This window comes from Triticum urartu, chromosome 3A (genome assembly GCF_056163025.1).
Source record: "Triticum urartu cultivar PI428250 chromosome 3A, HENAU_Tu73, whole genome shotgun sequence".
NCBI classification, from domain to species: Eukaryota; Viridiplantae; Streptophyta; class Magnoliopsida; order Poales; family Poaceae; genus Triticum; species Triticum urartu.
The window spans coordinates 699,128,510-699,149,944 of record NC_141875.1 but is presented as its reverse complement, the minus strand read 5'-3'; the positions used below and the strand labels follow the sequence as shown (position 1 = coordinate 699,149,944).

The window sequence follows — 21,435 nt, the reverse complement described above, 5'->3', positions numbered from 1 at the left end:
TGTGTATCTTTGTGTGTGTGTGTGTGTGTGTGGGGTGGGGGAGGGGGGGGGGAGTTTGAGCATATTATTTTTGGTTGGGCTAGATCCTGCGTGATGAATCGTCGCCAATTATTTTATTAGCTATAGGCCTAATTAGGTTGGAGAGAGAGTTGATGTCAAAAAAAGGGTGCACAGAGAGAGTCCGTTTATGATACGTATGCACAGATAGCACTTGTGTTCGGTTTAGATATGATATGAAAAGGAAAATCCTAATCTATTATTATGTATGTGTTAGGCAAAAGGTCCATCGGTTTATTCGGTGCCTGCGAGCACTATCTCTATCTCTACTTCTGACTATATCACATCTTGATGTGAGATATTATTTCACATCTAATCTAAGTGATGTCAGCATCATGTCACCACAAATGAACCACACCCACCTTATATCTTGTTTGTTTTATTAGTTATTTTGTTGTCCAGCCCAATACAAACAACCCAGCGAGCCAACCCCCTCCCCAGTGAGCATTTGTTAATGTTGTTGCATATGACAAAAAACTCAAAGAAAAAGCCTAAAAATGATTTTTGCTAACTAGTTACTGTTGTCTCATGGGCTCTACATCTGGACTTCCAAGAAAGCAAGCCTACATAGGGGAGTTTTTCTTTATCAAACAAAGCTGCAAAAAACATTAATCAATACTCTTGAATGGTACCACTAATTGTTTAAAAAAATGGCACTTTCTTTCTTTGCTCTCAATACTCTTAGAATTGTATAAGAAAAATGAATAAGGTAATTGAATGTTGTTGTGTTTTTCCGTCACAAAAAAAGAATGTTGTTGTGTTTGTTACAGGAGAAAAAAGAGAAAAATGTAAAAACCAAAAAAAATAGAAAAATGGTCTGATCTTTTTATACCATCAAACAAGAAGTTGTCTTATGCTTCTGTTTTGGTTAAATCTACATTGACACAATCATCTTCAGACTCAAACATCTTGAACAAAAAATGATCTCTGCCTTCATCAATACTAACGATATCTGATTCGCTTTGCTTGATATCCCTGTTGACACCCTTGTGCGCCAAAAGATGTGTGTTTTGTGCGGCACCCACTAACCACGAAGAGAAATGAATGGAGTTTAGATAGCTGTTTTTGCACCAATATTATAAAAATAATCTCAATAAAAATGAAAACAGCACAAGACATGCATGGCCTGTACAAGCCCCTTAGAAAAATAGAAAAAGGAATTGTGTAAGACATAACCCGTGCTAGCCCACCAAGACCAGTATGGTTTTAACAATAAGGTAATAATATTATCCACAAAAAGACTAGCTATCTGTTTACTGGAAATAGACCACCAGAGTACATGGGTCAAACCAATCAAACCCCCAGTTGATGCTACTGAGGTAAAAACAGATCACTGGTCCAATTAGAGATTACCTAAAAAAAAGTTACAAGAACGCTAAAAAGTAACTGCGTAAAAACTAGCTCCCAGAAAAACTCCCTGTGTCAAAACCATAACCTACGGACCTGTTTCATAACCTCTATAACTGAACGCTCTCTCCACCTTCTGTTTAGTGAAGAAAATTCAGAGAACATGTTATCTTTATTTTGACAAACTAGGTGTCATTTTAGACACACATCACGTACAACATTACCCCACACCCCTTGTTGAGCTACGACTGGGACAACAAAAGCAAACTGGGACGAAGTTGGACGAGTTGGGGGTTAAAGTTGCAACCAGGAGGACAAAAAAATAGCTGCGGCCTAGTTGCGAGTTGAACGTTGATTTGCAACTAGGACAACTACAATTACGGCATGTTTGCTAGTCGAGGTTGGACTTGCAATTGGGACTCCCTAAAAACTACAATCAAATCAACTCTAAGCACAGTGAAATGGAATAATAACTTGCCAGCTGCTACCCCTTATCATTTTTTAACTTATCTTCATGTTTATTCAAGCCACAAGCATGACAAAACCTACCAGATTAGACTACTTCTTGGCTAGATAATTGGGTAGCATGGACTTGGCCGCGGAGACGCACTTTCCCCTGATCGTGGTGAAGTAGGAGATGAGATGGTTTTTGTCCGGTAAGCATTCCTTGACAGCTTCATCAGCGTTGTAGTCCTTGATCCACCGGTGGATAGCAGGATACTCATCGCCAGTCATCACGCTCACCCCAGCGACCTCTTGCATCACCCTTGCCCAGCGAGACAGTAGGCTGGCACCCGCGATGTCGGCGAGGCCAATTGTGGCACCTCCGAAGAACCTCTTCTTGTTGAGCTGCGCCTCCACTACCGCGAGGTTCTCTTTTGCGTCCATAACAAAGACCTTCTGCTCCTCACCCTCCGTCCACAGCGCTAGCCACAACGACATCAAGCACTAAATGAAGAAAGTTGTCAGCAAGTATTTCAATTGGGTTACAAATATAAATATATGTCGCCTTGTCTTACTTTAACTATTGAAACATGAAAAATATATTCATATTGGTAAGCTGAAAATAATATCTTTAGACCGGTTAAAAATTACTATCTTTAGGTTGTAATGATAAATTATAATACGCATTAGTAATATATATTCTACAGTTGAGACCAATTCAATGTCCAACACAATGTGTATGATATACTTCCTCTGTACCAAAATATAAGACGTTTTTACATCTCAATTTGAACTGCAAAAACGTCTTATATTTTGGTACGGAGGGAGTATATATGAGTGGAGGAGTATCCTACCTAGCAGAACTGTTTTTTTTCGATGGTGGCAGAACTGATTTGAATTGTAAGAACAATCACTACACATGATTACCTTTTCCACAAAGAATTTGGACCAAAAGCGGGCCTCGGACCTTTCATGAGGGTCAGTCGGCAGGATGGGTGGCCCAGCAAAGGCCTCGTCGACGTACTCGACTATGAGGAGAGACTCGCAGACAGCCTTGTCCCCATGGAGAAGCACGAGGACCTTCTTGTGGACGGGATTGTGCTTCAGCAACAGGTCGCTCTTGTTGGTCATGTCCTCTAGGAGGAGCTCGTAGGGCACTCCTTTGAGACGCAAGGCGACCTCGGCACGGTGGACGAACGGGCTGCCAAAGCCTCCGATGAGCTTCACTGGTTCCACCATTATTGGCTGGCATATCAGATACACTTGCTAGGACATAGATATTTATAAGACACTGATAAGGACCAATTGGCCCAAATGGTGTGGCTGCTTGTTCTCCAAGAATGGTGGGGCCCTTCTATTAATTCTTGTTTTTCTAGTGTCATTTGGTCTTATCAGCTGCTACGGTCAAAAGGAGAAGCTTGGTTGCGAGGGAAGCTCTAATTAAAATGCTAATTGTAAGGCAGAGGATGCTCACTAAGATTGATGCAGCTGCAATCAGAGAGATTTATTTAAGCAGCTAGCTGATAATATAGTATAGAACACAGTGAGCAGATTAAAAATAGACTATAATCTAGAAGGACAATGACTTTGTTTGACTTGTGCATCGATATGTTCTAGTATATGTTTCCGAGGTGTCAAGTAGCAATGTCATCCACAATCAAGTTTCTTGATGGCAAGTTCAAAAAGAAAAAATCTTGATGGCGAAGCTGATAAAGAAAAACAGAGCAAGGAGAAACAGTCACACCATCCTTCAGTAGAAAGCAGAGCAAAAGGAGCAAAGCAGAGCAAAACACATGTGTATCGTGTTACATCGTCAGCAAAGCGGAGCAAGGAGCGTTGCCAGCATGTCGACCATACAGTCCACAGCTCGTAACCATATTTCTCTCACCGACGAGAGTGGGACCCATAGGTGGATCACTTCTGATGCACCGTCGCCATCGCCGGGAACATCTCCCGGCATGCCGAGAACATGGCGACGAGCATGCCCCTGTCCGAAGGACACCGCTTCAGGTCCTCCTCCTCAACATAGGCCTCCACTTCTGAAAATAATTGAGTATGCATATCAAACATGGCAGAATTTCGGTTACAACTAGCTCAACTTCTTTCTTTCTTTTTTTGGTAAAGAGACTGCTTGAAATTAATGAAACCCTTACAACCAATGATACAACACAACACAACCCCGAAAAAACACAAAGAACAAATTCCCGCATGATACAGTGATACAACTAGTTCGACTTACAACTCGATTTATTTTTTCTCAAACTAAGAGTTGAATTTGTGACTCAAAAGTTCTCAAATTTTGTGTATTTTAAGAACTTTTATCCTAGATTTAACGTGGTGTGCGCCGGTTGCTCAAGAACCCATGTGCGACCTTCTGCACCTCCCCCTCTATCCACGCCTTCAGCCACAGCAACAACATAGCCACTAAAGGAGAAAGTAGCTAGTGAGTACTTTAATTGGGTTCCAAATATTAAATGTTCGTCATTCTGGAAAATTTGCGCTCAAATTGTGTAACTTTAACTGTCAAAATATTCAGCGATATATTCATATTGGTAGGTCAAAATAGTATCTTATGGATTTTATGAAATAAATTTCCATACTATGTATTTATATACTATAATAAAAGATCAGATATATACATGTACTGGAGACCAATGTCAATGTCCAAGACAAGATGTATGATAAAATCATGAGCGTTGGAGCATCCTACTCCAGCAAAAATAATTTTATAAGAAACATTTCTATAGACAATTAGCTTTTCCATGAAGAACTTCGAGCAGAAGCGAGTGTCGGCCCTCTCATGGAGGTCGGTTCTCGGTTGGCAGGATGGGTGCCCGTCGAAGTGCCTGATTTTGACTAGAGGCTCGCAGAAAGCCTTTTTACTGTGGGGAAGCACATATACCTTGTGCATGGGGTTGTGCTCCAACAACAGCTCATGAAGAGTTTGTAGAGGACTCCTTTGAGGCACAACAGGACTTCTTTGATCAGCTAGACCATATATTGTATATAATGCAATGAATCATAACTCGCGGGAAGTCTCAACCCAAAAACATTGTTTGAGTTAATATCCCGATACCTCCTAATCTCTAGCGGCTCACTGACCGGCTGCCGTGCGGTCTCTTTGTGAATATTGGTGATCGATTGATCGATCTTTGTTTGATAGATGAACTGGAGCCAAGAACACTAGAAGATTGATGGTTTACACAATCTGCTCTTACTTATAATCTACTCAGGTTGCCAACATGCACATGTGTAGTTAGTCCCAGTCCATTTGGTGGACGGTTGGCGATCATGTTTGGTGGACACGTCCTGTTCACATGAATGCAGCTCATTCACTAACTGGTTGGTAGCTAACTGTGAGCAAATATTTACTTATTTAATATAAATTTTTATTTCTCTATTACCAAACATATGCACATGCACTTCCAATTAACTGGTGCTCGTGTCCTGTCCCTTTCATGAAAGGTACGAAATTTTAATTAGAATGTGATGTTACCCACAATAAAAGGTGAAAGTACTAACTAATCAAAATCCTTCACATGTAGGTTATTTTACCGTGTACCTAACTGAACAAGAGGACATAGGAAATTATTGTATATATTAGCATAAAGCCCGAGCGTTGCCATGGAACAACAGACTTGACCCTTGTTACATTAGTTAAAAACGTCCTCACACTCTGCTTTAAGCTCTGCCATTGCTAATTCATGGCCATGTTTGGTGAATGATTAGTTAGCCTTATCTACTAGCTTTTTTAGTTCTGCTCCTCTGAAACCAGCTGACTGAAAATTTGCATAGATGTGCCTGAGGCAGTATCTCTGAGGGGAATCAGGGAACACCTCATTTATAGCCTTAAGAAGACCCTGATTGTAAATTAATAACCATGGTCATGAACAAAAACAAATAAAGCCAGTAATAACTATATTTATCTGAACTACTGGCTAAGATAGGTTGCATACCTTTTGCCTGTCAGAAATAATGGTGTAGGTTCCAAATTTTCTTCCACTTCCAATGCAACATCTTAGCTGGGTTAAGAACCATGTCCAACTTTCTGAATCTTCCTTATCAACCACACCAAAGGCTATTGGGTAGATGTTGTTGTTGCCATCTCTTCCTGTGGCTGCAAGAATTTGTTGTCCAGTGGTTGGCTTGATGAAGCAACAATCAAGCCCTGCATCCATACCACTGATAGAAAAAGGGCCTATAGTCCCGGTTCGTAAGGGCCTTTAGTCCCGGTTCCTGAACCGGGACTAAAGTGTCGGTACTAATACCTCCCCCCTTTAGTCCCGGTTCAATCCAGAACCGTGACTAAAGGCCCTCCACGTGGGCAGTGCGCAGAGCCCAGTCAGGAGACCCTTTGGTCCCGGTTGGTGGCACCAACCGGGACCAATAGGCATCCACGCGTCAGCATTTCTGTGGCTGGGGTTTTTGTTTTTTTTTGAAAGGGGGGGGGGGGTTTGGGGGTTTTGGGGGGTTAATTTAGGTGTTTCATATATTGTGTTAGCTAGCTATAATTAATATAGAGAAGTGTCCTCTCTTATGTCCGTGCTTGGTCGACGCTACGTACTATACATACGTATAGAGAGGACTAGACATGCTGGCTAGCTAGTAAAGCAAACGAAGGAAACAGAAGATCGTCATGAACATATATGCGTACAGAGAGAAGTGATATCGACCACCTCTCCTTCTCCGAGAGATTGGTCGAACAACAAGTTCTCGTATATCTATCTGACACTACCGGCTACATATATACAATAATTATCTCTTACAAATATAATCATACGGACTCAGGGTCCACATAGAATTCTCCGTCTTCAGGGATCACGTGGTCAAGAAAGAATGCCGCCAATTCCTCTTGAATTGCTCGCATGCGAGCTGGTGCTAGGAGTTCATCCCGCTTCCGAAACATCTAATTTGAAGAAGGGGGTCAATACATATATATATGAATGAATGAAACTCAACACAAATGATGGTAATAAAATAAAATTGTGAATGTTGTTATTTATGTACTTCATATTGTTCGTTAGAGTACCCGCCCCGCTCACACGTCGTGTGGCGGATGGACTCGCAGATGTAGTATCCACAGAAATCATTTCCTTGTTCCTGCCACAACCACTTTACAAGAAATAGAGGTCAATCAAACTGATAAGCAAGAATGCTAAATGGTATTGATGAAACTAGCACTTGAATCACTAGGAGATGCGCGGAACATGCTACTATAGTACTTACTTTCGGGTGTCTAAATTCTAGCTCCTTCGGCAGTCCCGGAACTTTTTTGGTGAATTTTCTCCAAACCCTGCCGGACAAAGAAAACAATTACTTGATATCAGGAAATGAACAAAGTTGCTGATATGGTGGATAATGATCTATTTAACTTACTTCTTGAGGATTTCAGTCATGTCTGCATAGTCCTGGGGATCTTTTCGTTTTGAGTCTAAGACGGTTACTAGTCCCTGCTCAAGCTTAATCTCTAGGAGAATATAGTGGAAACTGCACACGCATGCATAACTCATGAATTACATTACTATAACCTTGACTAATATATAAGGGAAACCGAATACGCACAAGACAGTAACACTCACTTGAAGTTGTAAGGAAAGAGTATTATATCTTTGTTTTGATTTATTACGAACGATTGTAGCAAGTTGGCCTCGGTAGCTGCGGCATGAAGTTTAACCTGAGTTGCATCTATGAGATATGTGTTAATGAACTCAATATCACCGACTTGTCTTTTCTTCAATTCGACGATCTTCAATCTGCATAATATAGTGAGGATGATTATAAATACATGCAATGAAAGAGCTAAGCTATATAGAGAAACTTAATGACAGAAGTAGTACTACTTACAGACAGTAGCAGGCGACCGTTGTTTTATCGAGGGCCAATTGATTGAAAAACTGATAGAACTCCTCAAATGGAACAGGCAACAGATCTATTCCAACGAGGTCATGCTCCTTTTTAACTTTCACATACAAAGTACTCCTCCCCCAGAGTCTCTGCAGATTTTCAAGTATCAATCATGCAATCTTCGCATCATCATTGATAGAGATCTTTCATCTTTGACGAGAGGCTTCCCGTACTCGTATCTTTGTATCTGCATGTCCATGGGTTCATAATGTACTCGTCGGGCAGGTAATCTGCAAGATTGCTATAACCGGGCACCATCCTCGGATCATTAGCGACGTTGTGGCTAGGCACCTTGAGCGGGGGGCATGATTGCTTCGCTTGTTTGCCGAGCTGGGCAATTTGTTTTCCAGCTCGTCGTTCTTTCAGCCTTTGATCACTGACAGTACTTCCCGACCACTCCGCTTCGGCAAATTCCTTTCCAATAATGCGGCCATAGTTTCCTTTCGGCAGATCAGACTTCGGTGGTTTTGTCAGGGCAGCCAGAGTGCGCTTCACTTTCACCCGATCTACCTTCTCCTCCAGAGGTGGATGTTTCTTTGCTTTCACCCCTTCAAAGAATTTCCTCACTTCTTCTCGCGCGATCTCGGCGTTCTCCTCCTGGGTCCTCTCGTATGGTAACTTCTCTGGAGTCTTCAGAGAAGGACCGAATCTGTATGTCCTCCCGCCTCTGGTTGTACTGCTAGACGCCGACCGAGCAGACGAAGCGGTTGTCTTCTTTACTTGCTTAAGAGGCGGAGGAGAAGGACTACGACACGCCGGAGCAGCTGGAGCGGCGGCAGGTCTCTTCCGCCCTTGCTGACGAGGCAGAGAAGGAGGAGGCTGGCTGCTCGGGCGCGTCGGCGCAGGCGGAGACGGAGGCGGAGTGCCGCCATGCGCCGGAGAAGGAGCCGGCCGAGGGCCCTGATCGTCACTCTCAGGAGGAGGAGGCGGTGGAGGAGGCGGAGTGCCCTGACTCGCCGGAGGAGGAGGAGGCGGAGGCGTCTAGTTCGGAAGGTTGATGAGCTCCTTCCGCCATAGGCATGGAGTCTTCAGAGCAGACCCCAGCCGAGTCTCCCCTTCACCGGTAGGGTGGTCAAGCTGGAGGTCCTCAAATCCCTCCGTTATCTCATCCACCATCACCCTAGCATATCCTTCTGGAATCGGCCGGCAGTGAAAAGTTGCGCCGGGTTCAGTAGGATAAACAGAGCCAACAGCCGCCTTGACCTTCAAATTCATCCATTGCGTCATAAGGTGGCAATTTTGAGACTCCATTATAGCATCCACAGGATAGCTGGCAGGAGCCGTCAAGGCATGCTCCGGCTGAAGCAGCTCGGTGGAAGCCACGCTGCTTCTGTGCTGAGATGGCGGGGTAGCTTCGGGGGAGGCTTCGGCAGTACGTTTGCTGCGATTTGCTTCTCGTTCCTCTATCGCTTGTACCCTTGCGTGCAGCGCCTGCAGTTCGGTCTGCCGCACTTTTTTCCTCCTCTCATGGGATTTGTAACCGCTTGCGTCCGGAAACCCAACCTTCCACGGAACGGAGCCTGGCGTGCCTCGTGTCCGTCCAGGATGCTCAGGATTCCCGAGGGCCATTGTGAGCTCATCGTGCTCTCTGTCTGGAAAGAACGTCCCTTCCTGCGCTGCTTCGATATACTGCTTAAGCTTGCTGACTGGTATGTCCATTTGTTCGTTCGTCCAAATGCACTTCCCTGTTTCAGGGTCCAAGGTTCCGCCAGCCCCGATGAACCAAGTCCGGCAACGGTCTGGCCAGTTATTTGTCTCTGCTTCGATCCCTTTATGAACCAGATCATTCTCAACCTTGGACCACTTAGGCTGGGCTACGAGGTAGCCACCTGACCCCGTGCGATGGTGAAGCTTCTTCTTCGCAGCATTTTGCTTGTTTGTCGCCGACATCTTCTGACTCTTTTCCGATGTCTTGTGGGCCACAAATGCGGGCCAGTGATCTCTGATCTTCTCATATCTGCCCTTGAATTCTGGTGTCTCATTATTTTCGACAAACTTATTATTCAGCTCTTTCTTCCACCTCCTGAATAGTTCTGCCATCCTCTTCAGAGAAAAAGACTTGATTAATTTCTCTTTAATTGGGTTCTCTGGATTATCCTCTGGCGGTAGGGTGAAATTTGACTTCAGCTCAGTCCAAAGATCATTTTTCTGCATATCATTGACATAAGACACCTCAGGGTCTTCTGTAGCCGGCTTAAACCATTGCTGGATGCTTATCGGGATCTTGTCCCTAACCAGAACCCCGCACTGAGCAACAAATGCGTTCTTTGTCCGGAGGGGTTCAATAGGTTGGCCGTCGGGCGCGATTGCTGTGATCTCAAGCTTTTCATCCGAGCTCAACTTTTTCTTCGGGCCTCGTCTCTTTAACGAAGTTGTGCTCGATCCAGAGGGCTAGAAAAAAGAACAAAGACTTAATTAATATGTGTACATACCAAAACAATGAATGCATCAATCAGCTAGTCAGCATAGGCTTAACTAATATATATACCTGGCCGGACTCGGTTCGGTCACCGGAGCCGTCATCACGGTCTCCTTCTTGCACCGGCATTGGGTCACCGGAGCCATCCTCATGTTCTTCTTCTTGCACCGGCATTAGGTCACCGTAGCCAGCTTGTTCACCCTCTCCTTCCAGACCATCGGTTTCGTTGAGATAGTACGAGACGGCATCACTTCCTTCTGCGATTATCTCCCTCAACAACGCTTCTTTTGTTGCTTCGTCTAGGGCGGTGTCCATAGTTTCTACAAATATTTACAACATGACAATTATTATTCAAACATGACAGATGGATATATTAGTGCCAAACGTAGAACTAGCTACCTAATCATAGTAAGCTATCGGGAGGGGGTATATATCGACAACGACGACACTACGTCTATGTCCCTCGACGACCCTCGTTCCCGATAAAAAAAAGAGGAAGAAGAAGAAAAAAAAGAGGAGAAGAAAGAATAGAGGAGTTCTTCTCCTCTATTCTTTCTTCTCCTCTTTTTTTCTTCTTCTTCCTCTTCTTTTTTTATCCTCTTCTTCCTCTCATGTTCGAGAGGATCGCCGAGGGGTCGGGAGGTTGCCTAGTGTCAAAGGATTCAACAAAACCATGTCTTCATCATTAGGCGAAAGTAACATGTGCATGATGGTACGAAGCTCTTCAAAGTTGTTCTGGAACGGAGTCCCGGATAGGATAATTCGCTTTTTGGTACAAAGTTCAGAAAGAGCCTTCCGAATATCGCTATTTGGAAGGCCTTTGCTGAATTCGTACCAAAAGGCGGATTATTCTATCCGGGACTCCATTCCAGAACAACTTTGCAGAACTTCGTACCAACATGCCCTTGTTACTTCCGGCTAATGATGAAGGCATGGATTTCTTCAATACTTTGACACTAGGAAACCTCTCTCGACCCCTCGGCGATCCTCGACCCCTCGAACCCTCGACGACCCTGGAACCCTCGACCCCTAGACGACCCTCTTCTTCCTCTCATGTTCGAGAGGATCGCCGAGGGGTCGGGAGGTTGCCTAGTGTCAAAGGAGTCAACAAAACCATGTCTTCATCATTAGGCGAAAGTAACATGTGCATGATGGTACGAAGCTCTTCAAAGTTGTTCTGGAACGGAGTCCCAGATAGGATAATTCGCTTTTTGGTACAAAGTTCAGCAAGAGCCTTCCGAATATCGCTATTTGGAAGGCCTTTGCTGAATTCGTACCAAAAGGCGGATTATTCTATCCGGGACTCCATTCCAGAACAACTTTGCAGAACTTTGTACCAACATGCCCTGGTTACTTCCGGCTAATGATGAAGTCATGGATTTCTTCAATACTTTGACACTAGGAAACCTCTCTCGACCCCTCGGCGATCCTCGACCCCTCGAACCCCCGATGGAAATTAAGAAGAAGAAGAAGAAGAAGAAGAAGAAGAAGAAGAAGAAGAAGAAGAAGAAGAAGAAAGAGGATAAGAAGAAAGGAATAGCTAGAGGAGAAGAAGAACTGGCAAAGTCTTCTCCTCTATTCCTTCTTCTTCTCCTCTTTTTTTTCTTCTTCTTCCTCTTTTTTTCCTTTTCTTTTTTTTCTCCTCTTCTTCCTCTTCTCTTCTTCTCCTTCTTCGGGTAAGCCCTAGTTTCCCGACCCTCGACCGCTCGACGACACTCTCGACATGCCCTCGTTCCCGATAAAAAAAGAAGAAGAAGAAAAAAGAAGAGAAGAATGAATAGAGGAGAAGAACTTCTTCTCCTCTATTCTTTCTTCTCCTCTTTTTATTCTTCTTCTTCCTCTTCTTTTTTTCCTCTTCTTCCTCTCCTCTTCTTCTCCCTCTTCCCCGCCTCTCTCATGAATGTTCGCCGTCCCCCCCCCCTCGACCCCTCGATGACCCTCGTTCCCGATAAAAAAAGAAGAGGAAGAAGAAGAAAAAAGAAGAGAAGAAAGAATAGAGGGGATCTTTTTTTATCCTCTTCTTCCTCTCCTCTTCTTCTCCCTCTTCTTCCCCTTCTTCCCCGCCTCTCTCCTGTTCGACGACCCTCGAACCCTCGGCGACCCTAGACCCCCTCTCGACCCCCTCATGTCATACACATAAACAAAAAATGCTATCCATCTATACATACATAGCCACATACATATATACATGGAAATAATACACATAAACAAAAAAATAAATATATGAACAAAACAAATACACATATATGAACATCTATACACATCTATACACATATATGAACATCTATACATACATATATACATACATAGCCACATACATATATACATGGAAATAATGCTATGAAAAAAAATATGAACAAAAAAATGTTATGAACAAAAAAAATAATACACATAAACAAAAAAAATATATGAACAAAAAATGCTCTGAAAAAAACAAATACACATATATGAACATCTATACATACATATAGCGACATACATATATACATTATATATACGAACAAAAAATGAAAAAAATGATAAACCGGGGTGGCGGCGGCTCACAGCAGCGAGGTTGACCGGCGAGGGCGACGGCAGGGGCAGCGAGGGCGTCGGCGAGGGCGGCGGATGGCTCGGGGAGGAGGGCGGCGAGGGCGGTACGGGCTCGTGGAGGAGGGCTCGGGGACGACGGCGAGATCAGGGGCGGCACGGGCTCGGGGCGGCGCGGGCTTGGGGACGACGGCGACCTCGAGGGGCGGCGTGAGCTCGGGGAGGAGGGCTCGGGGACGACGGCGAGCTCCGGGGCGGCGCGGGCTCGAGGGCGGCAAGGGCTCGGGGGCGGCGCGGGCTTGAGGAGCAGGCGGCGGTGGCGACGAGGAGCGAGCGGTGACGGCGATGGTGACCTCGGGGCGGCGACGGCGAGCACGGGCAGCCTGGCGGCGTCGTCGGGGCGGGATCGAAGAACTGAACCAAAAATTTCGCAAGTGTTGGCTTATATAGCCAGAGCAATGGTCCCGGTTCATGAAACCAACCGGGACCAATGCCCCCCTTTGGTCCTGGTTGGTGCCACGAACCGGGAACAAAGGCCAATTTTCAGCAGCCCAAAGGGCGGGAAGCGGCGGCCTTTGGTCCCGGTTGGTGGCACCAACCGGGACTAAAGGGGGGCATTGGTCACGGTTGGAGCCACCAACCGGGACCAAAGGCCCCTTTAGTCCCGGTTGGTGCCACCAACCGGGACCAATGGCCTTGTGCTGCCCCGCGCCCAAAAGTTTAGTCCCACATCGCTAGCTGAAGGGCGACGGCACTTGTTTATAAGCACTGGTATGCCTCCCCATTCGAGCTCCTCTATAATGCAGGCTTTCGGGCCTAAACTTGCTACTGCCTGTGGGCCTATTGGGCCTCTGCGGGCCTGAATCCTGGCCCATGTAGGGTTTCTAGTCGTATTCAGGCCGTGGAGGCCCGGTAGGTGGCATTTTTTTTTTGGTTTTTTCTTTTTTATTTCTAAATTTTTTTGGTTTTTTATTTTTTTATTTCTACTTAAAACTAAATACTTACAGTTTTTTAATGATTTATTTTTGCTTTTAGGTCACAAAAATTATAAACTTTCTGTTAGTGCCATTAGTTTTAAATTTTGAATAGTTTAAATTTGAATTTTTAAAAATTTGTGTGAATCACTAGTTTATGAATAATTTTACTATAAAAATAGAAATTTTTTTCTATTTATTTTTTATTTATACTTACAACTAAATACTTATAGTTTTTTAGTGATTTCTTTTTGATTTTAGGTCACAAAAATTATAAAGTTTCTGTTACTGCCATTAGTTTTAAAATTTTGAATATAGTTTAAATTGGAATTTTTTAAAATTTGTGTGAATCACTAGTTTATGAATAATTTTACTATAAAAATAGAAATTTTTTCTATTTATTTTTTATTTATACTTACAACTAAATACTTATAGTTTTTTAGTGATTTCTTTTTGATTTTAGGTCACAAAAATTATAAACTTTCTGTTAGTGCCATTAGTTTTAAAATTTTGAATAGTTTAAATTGGAATTTTTTAAAATTTATGTGAATCACTAGTTTATGAATAACTTTACTATAAAAATAGAAATTTTTTTCTTCTTTGCTATTTATTTTTTATTTATACTTACAGTTAAATACTTATAGTTTGATTTTAGGTCACAAAAATTATATTCTTTTTGCTATTGAAGAATATTATAGTTTTATTTTAGTTGATCATAACATAATATTTTAATTGATTGTTTTTATTTTCATAAAAGTTTTGTAGTTCATTCTGTTTGCTATTAATTCATTCTTTGAGCTAAATGACTCTGAAATTGGAAAGCATTTCAAAATGAACTCTGAAAAGGTTGAAAGTTGGCATGGTATCATCATTTCACCCACATAGCATGTTCCAAAAAGTAGAGTGGGTTACGACAAAAACTTGATGCACTTCGTGTACAAAATGGACAATCACTTTCGAAGTATCAAAGTTTCGAACCATAAGACATGAAAGCATTTCAAATGAACTCTGAAAAAGTTGAAAGTTGGGATGGTATCATAATTTCACCCACATAGCATTTGCTTATTGCGGGAGAAAGTCTTCACTTTTTCTTCGCTTGTGTCATTTGCTTATTGCGCCGTAACCATGGATAATCTTCATTGTTTATCAGGATGCTTGGGTCAGCCTTGACATTGAAGGGAGGAATTTCATGAAACTTTTCATAATCTTCAGACATGTCTGTCTTGCCGTCCACTCCCAGGATGTCCCTTTTTCCTGAAAGAACAATGTGGCGCTTTGGCTCATCATATGATATATTCGCTTCCTTATCTTTTCTTTTTCTCGGTTTGGTAGACATGTCATTCACAAAGATAACCTGTGCCACATCATTGGCTAGGACGAACGGTTCGTCAGTGTACCCAAGATTTTTCAGATCCACTGTTGTCATTCCGTACTGTGGGTCTACCTGTACCCCGCCGCCTAACAGATTGACCCATTTGCACTTAAACAAAGGGACCTTAAAATCAGATCCGTAGTCAAGTTCCCATATGTCCACTATGTAACCATAATATGTGTTCTTTCCGCTCTCGGTTGCTGCATCAAAAAGGACACCGCTGTTTTGGTTGGTGCTCTTTTGATCTTGGGCGATCGTGTAAAATGTATTCCCATTTATCTCGTATCCTTTGTAAGTCAATACAGTCAAAGATGGTCCCCTGGACAACAAGTACAACTCATCACAAACAGTGTTGTCACCTCTGAGACGTGTTTCCAACCAACTGCTGAAAGTCCTGATGTGTTCACATGTAATCCAGTCGTCGCATTGCTCCGGGTGTTTGGAGCGCAGACTGTTCTTGTGTTCATCGACATACGGGGTCACCAAGGTAGAGTTCTGTAGAACTGTGTAGTGTGCTTGAGACCAAGAATATCCGTCCCTGCATATTATTGAGTCTCTTCCAAGAGTGCCTTTTCCAGTCAGTCTCCCCTCATACCGCGATTTAGGGAGACCTATCTTGTTAAGGCCAGGAATGAAGTCAACACAAAACCCGATAACATCCTCTGTTTGATGGCCCATGGAGATGCTTCCTTCTGGCCTAGCGCGGTTACGGACATATTTCTTTAGGACTCCCATGAACCTCTCAAAGGGGAACATATTGTGTAGAAATACGGGCCCCAGGATGACAATCTCGTCGACTAGATGAACTAGGACGTGCGTCATGATATTGAAGAAGGATGGTGGGAACACCAGCTCGAAACTGATAAGACATTGCGCCACATCACTCCTTAGCCTTGGTACGATTTCTGGATCGATCACCTTCTGAGAGTTTGCATTGAGGAATGCACATAGCTTCACAATGGCTAATCAGACGTTTTCCGGTAGAAGCCCCCTCAATGCAACCGGAAGCAGTTGCGTCATAATCACGTGGCAGTCATGAGACTTTAGGTTCTGAAACTTTTTCTCTGGCATATTTATTATTCCCTTTATATTCGACGAGAAGCCAGTCGTGACCTTCATACTGAGCAGACATTCAAAGAAGATTTCTTTCTCTTCATTCATAAGAGCGTAGCTGGCAGGACCTTTATACTGCTTCGGAGGCATGCCGTCTTTTTCGTGCAAACGTTGCAGGTCCTCCCTTGCCTCAGGTGTATCTTTTGTCTTCCCATACACGCCCAAGAAGCCTAGCAGGTTCACGCAAAGGTTCTTCGTCACGTGCATCATGTCGATTGAGGAGCGGACCTCTAGGTCTTTCCAGTAGGGTAGGTCCCAAAATATAGATTTCTTCTTCCACATGGGTGCGTGTCCCTCAGCGTCATTCGGAACAGCTAGTCCACCGGGACCCTTTCCAAAGATTACGTAGTGTAAATCATTGACCATAGCAAGCACGTGATCACCGGTGCGCATGGCGGGCTTCTTCCGGTGATCTGCCTCGCCTTTGAAATGCTTGCCTTTCTTTCGACATTGATGGTTGGTCGGAAGAAATCGACGATGGCCCAGGTACACATTCTTCCTGCATTTGTCCAGGTATATACTTTCAGTGTCATCTAAACAGTGCGTGCATGCGTGGTATCCTTTGTTTGTCTGTCCTGAAAGGTTACTGAGAGCGGGCCAATTGTTGATGGTCACGAACAGCAACGCCTTAAGGTTAAATTCCTCCTGTCTGTGCTCATCCCACGTACGTACACCGTTTCCATTCCACAGCTGTAAAAGTTCTTCAACTAATGGCCTTAGCTACACATCAATTTCGTTGCCGGGTTGCTTAGGGCCTTGGATGAGAACTGGCATCATAATGAACTTCCGCTTCATGCACGTCCAAGGAGGAAGGTTATACATACATAGAGTCACGGGCCAGGTGCTGTGATTGCTGCTCTGCTCCCCGAAAGGATTAATGCCATCCGCGCTTAAAGCAAACCATACATTCCTTGGGTCCTTTGCAAACTCATCCCAGTACTTTCTCTCGATTTTTCTCCACTGCGACCCGTCAGTGGGTGCTCTCAACTTCCCATCTTTCTTTCGGTTCTCACTGTGCCATCGCATCAACTTGGCATGCTCTTCGTTTCTGAACAGACGTTTCAACCGTGGTATTATAGGAGCATACCACATCACCTTCGCAGGAACCCTCTTCCTGAGGGGCTCGCCGTCAACATCACCAGGGTCATCTCGTCTGATCTTATACCGCAACGCACCGCATACCGGGCATGCGTTCAGATCCTTGTATGCACCGCGGTAGAGGATGCAGTCATTAGGGCATGCATGTATCTTCTTCACCTCCAATCCTAGAGGACATACGACCTTCTTTGCTGCGTATGTACTGTCGTGCAATTCGTTATCCTTTGGAAGCTTCTTCTTCAATATTTTCAGTAGCTTCTCAAATCCTTTGTCAGCCACAGCATTCTCTACCTTCCACTGCAGCAATTCCAGTACGGTACCGAGCTTTGTGTTGCCATCTTCGCATTTGGGGTATAACCCTTTTTTGTGATCCTCTAACATGCGATCGAACTTCAGCTTGTCCTTTTGACTAATGCATTGCGTCCTTGCATCGACAATGACCCGGCGGAGATCATCATCATCGGGCACATCGTCTGGTTCCTCTTGATCTTCAGCAGCTTCACCCGTGGCAGCATCATTGGGCACATCGTCTGGTTCCTCTTGATCTTCACCAGCTCCCCCCGTTGCAGCATCACCGTATTCAGGGGGCACATAGTTGTCATCATACTCTTCTTCTTCGCGGTCTTCCATCATAACCCCTATTTCTCCGTGCCTTGTCCAAACATTATAGTGTGGCATGAAACCCTTGTAAAGCAGGTGGGAGTGAAGGATTTTCCGGTTAGAGTAAGACCTCGTATTCCCACATTCAGTGCATGGACAACACATAAAACCATTCTGCTTGTTTGCCTCAGCCGCATCGAGAAACTCATGTACGCCCTTAATGTACTCGCGGGTGTGTCTGTCACCGTACATCCATTGCCGGTTCATCTGCGTGCATTATATATAATTAAGTGTCCAAATTAATAGAAGTTCATCATCACATTAAAACCAAAGTGCATACATAGTTCTCATCTAATAACATATAGCTCTCCAGAGCATCTAATTAATTAAACCATACATTGAAACTATGTAAAACATTTCAATGCGAAAACAAATGCGATCATAATCGCAACCAAGGTAACAATTTATCCAACGGCATAATGATACCAAGCCTCGGTATGAATGGCATATTTTCTAATCTTTCTAATCTTCAAGCGCATTGCATCCATCTTGATCTTGTGATCATCGACGACATCCGCAACATGCAACTCCAATATCATCTTCTCCTCCTCAATTTTTTTTATTTTTTCCTTCAACAAATTGTTTTCTTCTTCAACTAAATTTAACCTCTCGACAAGGTCGGTTGGCATTTCCGATTCACATACATCCTAGATAAATAAAATCTATGTCACGTTGGTCGGCATAATTTTCATAAACAATAAATGAACCAATAGTTATAAAGATAATATACATACCAAATCCGAATCATAGACAGGACGAGGGCCGACGGGGGCGGATACCAAAACCATCGCACTATATAAGATGCAATAAAAATGTAAGAAAATGATACAAGTATCTATCTAAACATACAAGTAAGAATATTTTTCTTTTCAGAAAGAAGATAAGAACAAGAGGCTCACCACGGTGGTGTCAGTGATGAGATCGGCGCGGGTGATCGACGGCGGTGAAGACGGGGACGGGGCGTGACGGACCGCTAAATCTAGACAAATCTCGAGGAAAATGGAGCTTGGAGGTCGAGCTTCGAGAGGAGAAATCTTAAGTAGTGTGGCTCGGGCATTCCATCGAACACCTCATGTGCATAGGAGGTGAGCTAGAGCACCACAAAGCCCTCTCCCCCTCGGCCAGAGAAAAACAGAGCACTCGGGTGCTCTGCTCGCGAGCGAGGGGTATATATAGGCACCTCATTGGTCCCGGTTGGTGGCATGAACCGGGACTAAAGGGGAGCCTTTGGTCCCGGTTCAAGCCACCAACCGGGACCAATGGTGGTGGGCCAGGAGGGAGGCCCATTGGTCCCGGTTCATCCCACCAACCGGGACCAAAAGGTCCAGATGAACCGGGACCAATGGCCCACGTGGCCCGGCCGGCCCCCTGGGCTCACGAACCGGGACCAATGCCCACATTGGTCCCGGTTCTAGACTGAACCGGGACTAATGGGCTGATGCGGCCTGGACCATAGCCCTGTTTTCTACTAGTGTACCCAAATTAGCTACCAAAAAATTACAACAAGATATTTTGAACAAAATGCAGTTATATATTTACCTATAAAGGGCCTGCAACCATTAAGAAATCCTTGCTTTGATGCATGCAAGCAGTAGAACATGTACTTAAATCTAGGAGTTGGGGCAGGGTTTTCTTGGTCCTCAAATGTTGTAACTACACACCTGCTACCCGGGTTTGTGTCAAGAACTGCTTGTAGGTAGTCCCTCAGTTTATAGTACTGCTCATTCTGGTCACCTTGTACAACCTTAATAGCCTTCCTCCTTGCCCTATAGGCCACACTCTTTGATACATCAACTGAAAACTTGACTTTGCTGTTTTTAATTAGTGAATCCACAGGTGCTCTAGGATCTGCTCTAAGAGAAGGCTCAACTGCTTTGGAAAGCCACTTAGTAGTAACCTTTGTGTTCTCTGCTGATGCTGGATAAGTGTGCTCCATGTTACACTTCTTAATGCAAAATGTTCTTTCATGAGCTATCCTGGAGGCACACATGTAAAATTCACATCCATGCTCTCTCTGTGAACACCAAACAATAATTCTTATTGGAGTGTTCCTGTGGTAGTGAAAAGACCTCAAAGTCCTTATATGAAAATCTCTTAATGCTTCTCTGAACTGGTAAACAGAATCAAAACACAAGCTCTTGCACAAGAGTAAATGTGAATTGGGAATTGAAGGGTCAAAATATACCCTTTCCTTCATCTTTTTCTTACTACTCTTTGTCTTTGGCTTCTTCATGATGTATGGTAGTTCAACTTCATCTTCTTCTTCCTCATCACTTATGCCTGCATCACCAGCAAAACAAAACTCATCTGCTTCAGGAAATCAATCTTCAAAACGTTTTTTCTCTACCTCATTGTGACATCTGCTTGGTGGCCCAGGGTTCTTCACATGTTTCACAATAGCAGTACTTTGCCATGTTGTTTCCTCTTGAGAGGCACACTCTATTTCCATTTGTTGAACAACTTCAGCACTCCCATCTGAATGAACTGAACCATCAGAATAAAATTCAGACACTTCAGTGTCTCCTTCAAAGTGGTTCAAATCTGCCTCTCTTTGAATCCTGCTCCTCTCAAGCTGAGCCTTTCTATCATCTATCTCATTCTGAAACTCAGTTTGCTCCACAACCTTTTGCACACAACAACTCTCTTGAGTGTTCATGTAATTCTGAATAGCCTGTGTGCTTATTCCAGGTTCAACATCTCTCACAACCTTTATGTTCACAACATTAACATGATTAAAAAACTCCAACATTTCATGAACACTAGCTTCATTACCTAAATACTTTACTCTTTTAGATCCAATTTCCTCCTCCGTCACATAGTACATGTAATCACTCTGCCCATACCCTTCACTAGCAATGAGTGATTGTAGAGTAACAAAAGATATATCTGACTCATATATACCACTTTTCACAGGGTTTCTTCCTTCTAAATGAAACCATATCTCCCACTTCTTGTCAGCAAAACTGCAGAAATAGGTGCTCATGAATTGAATTGAAAATGACAGAGCTACAAGTGCAATACAGTTTACTACACAACAATCTCTAACAAACACATCTTACTAATTTGCCAGATTGAAGCAGCTAACCAATTCATGAGCAGCTAACCAAATTGACAGATTGAAGCAGCTAACCTAGCAGATGATATTTCCATACCTGCAACCCATTGGCGATGACTGGGCCAGCTGTGCCTCCTGCTGCTGCGAGCCGTCCTGCGTCGAGAAGCTGGTGCTCCCCAACCAATTGTCGACTGAGCCCGCAGCGTCCAAACTTGTGCCACCACCGCCAGCGTCGTCGCCGCCGCCGCCACCACCCATATCGCCGATGCCCCCCTCCGGAACCACCGCCGCCATCGTCGTCGCCGCCGCCACCACCTAGTTCAGAGAGAGGGAGAGGACGGAGAGAGTGCAGCGAGAGGGGAGAGGATCAGATCTTGACCCATTGGCCGACCGACAGCCGCCGTTCCGACAGCGGACGCGCCGTTAACGGCCGTCAACGCGCGCCAGCCGCCCGTTAGCCCCC

The 21,435-nt window shown here is 44.1% G+C and overlaps 2 protein-coding genes across 3 annotated transcripts; both read right to left on the bottom strand.

The window, feature by feature from the left end:
- Positions 1 to 857: 857 nt before the first annotated feature.
- LOC125531419 (putative glutathione S-transferase) lies at positions 858 to 3,108 on the bottom strand. Of its 2 annotated transcripts, XM_087514119.1 has the most exons (3): positions 2,776 to 3,108; positions 1,954 to 2,352; positions 858 to 1,081 (listed from the first exon to the last, which is right to left on the bottom strand). In XM_087514119.1, exons 1-2 carry the CDS (start codon positions 3,085 to 3,087, stop codon positions 1,963 to 1,965), a joined length of 702 nt encoding a protein of 233 aa, XP_087370245.1. In that variant the 5' UTR covers positions 3,088 to 3,108; the 3' UTR covers positions 858 to 1,081; positions 1,954 to 1,962. The 2 variants fall into 2 exon arrangements, with proteins under 2 accessions (XP_087370245.1, XP_087370244.1); XM_087514118.1 differs by lacking the exon at positions 858 to 1,081 and having other exon boundaries at positions 1,771 to 2,352.
- A 2,678-nt stretch (positions 3,109 to 5,786) lies between these two features.
- On the bottom strand, positions 5,787 to 20,186 carry LOC147981809 (uncharacterized). Its single transcript, XM_087514116.1, has 2 exons — positions 19,457 to 20,186; positions 5,787 to 6,016 (listed from the first exon to the last, which is right to left on the bottom strand). Exons 1-2 carry the CDS (start codon positions 20,148 to 20,150, stop codon positions 5,787 to 5,789), a joined length of 924 nt encoding a protein of 307 aa, XP_087370242.1. The 5' UTR covers positions 20,151 to 20,186.
- Positions 20,187 to 21,435: the final 1,249 nt, after the last annotated feature.

Excerpts from the sequence above, each read along its gene's own strand:
- LOC125531419 (XM_087514119.1), bottom strand. The coding sequence starts at position 3,087 with ATGGTGGAACCAGTGAAGCTCATCGGAGGCTTTGGCAGCCCGTTCGTC. Across the intron at positions 2,353-2,775 it reads CCAAATTCTTTGTGGAAAAG|TGCTTGATGTCGTTGTGGCT; the intron begins GTAATCATGTGT and ends TTCTTCATTTAG.
- LOC147981809 (XM_087514116.1), bottom strand. The coding sequence starts at position 20,150 with ATGAAGAAGCCAAAGACAAAGAGTAGTAAGAAAAAGATGAAGGAAAGG. Across the intron at positions 6,017-19,456 it reads TGGTTGCAGGCCCTTTATAG|GGCTTGATTGTTGCTTCATC; the intron begins GTAAATATATAA and ends GTATGGATGCAG.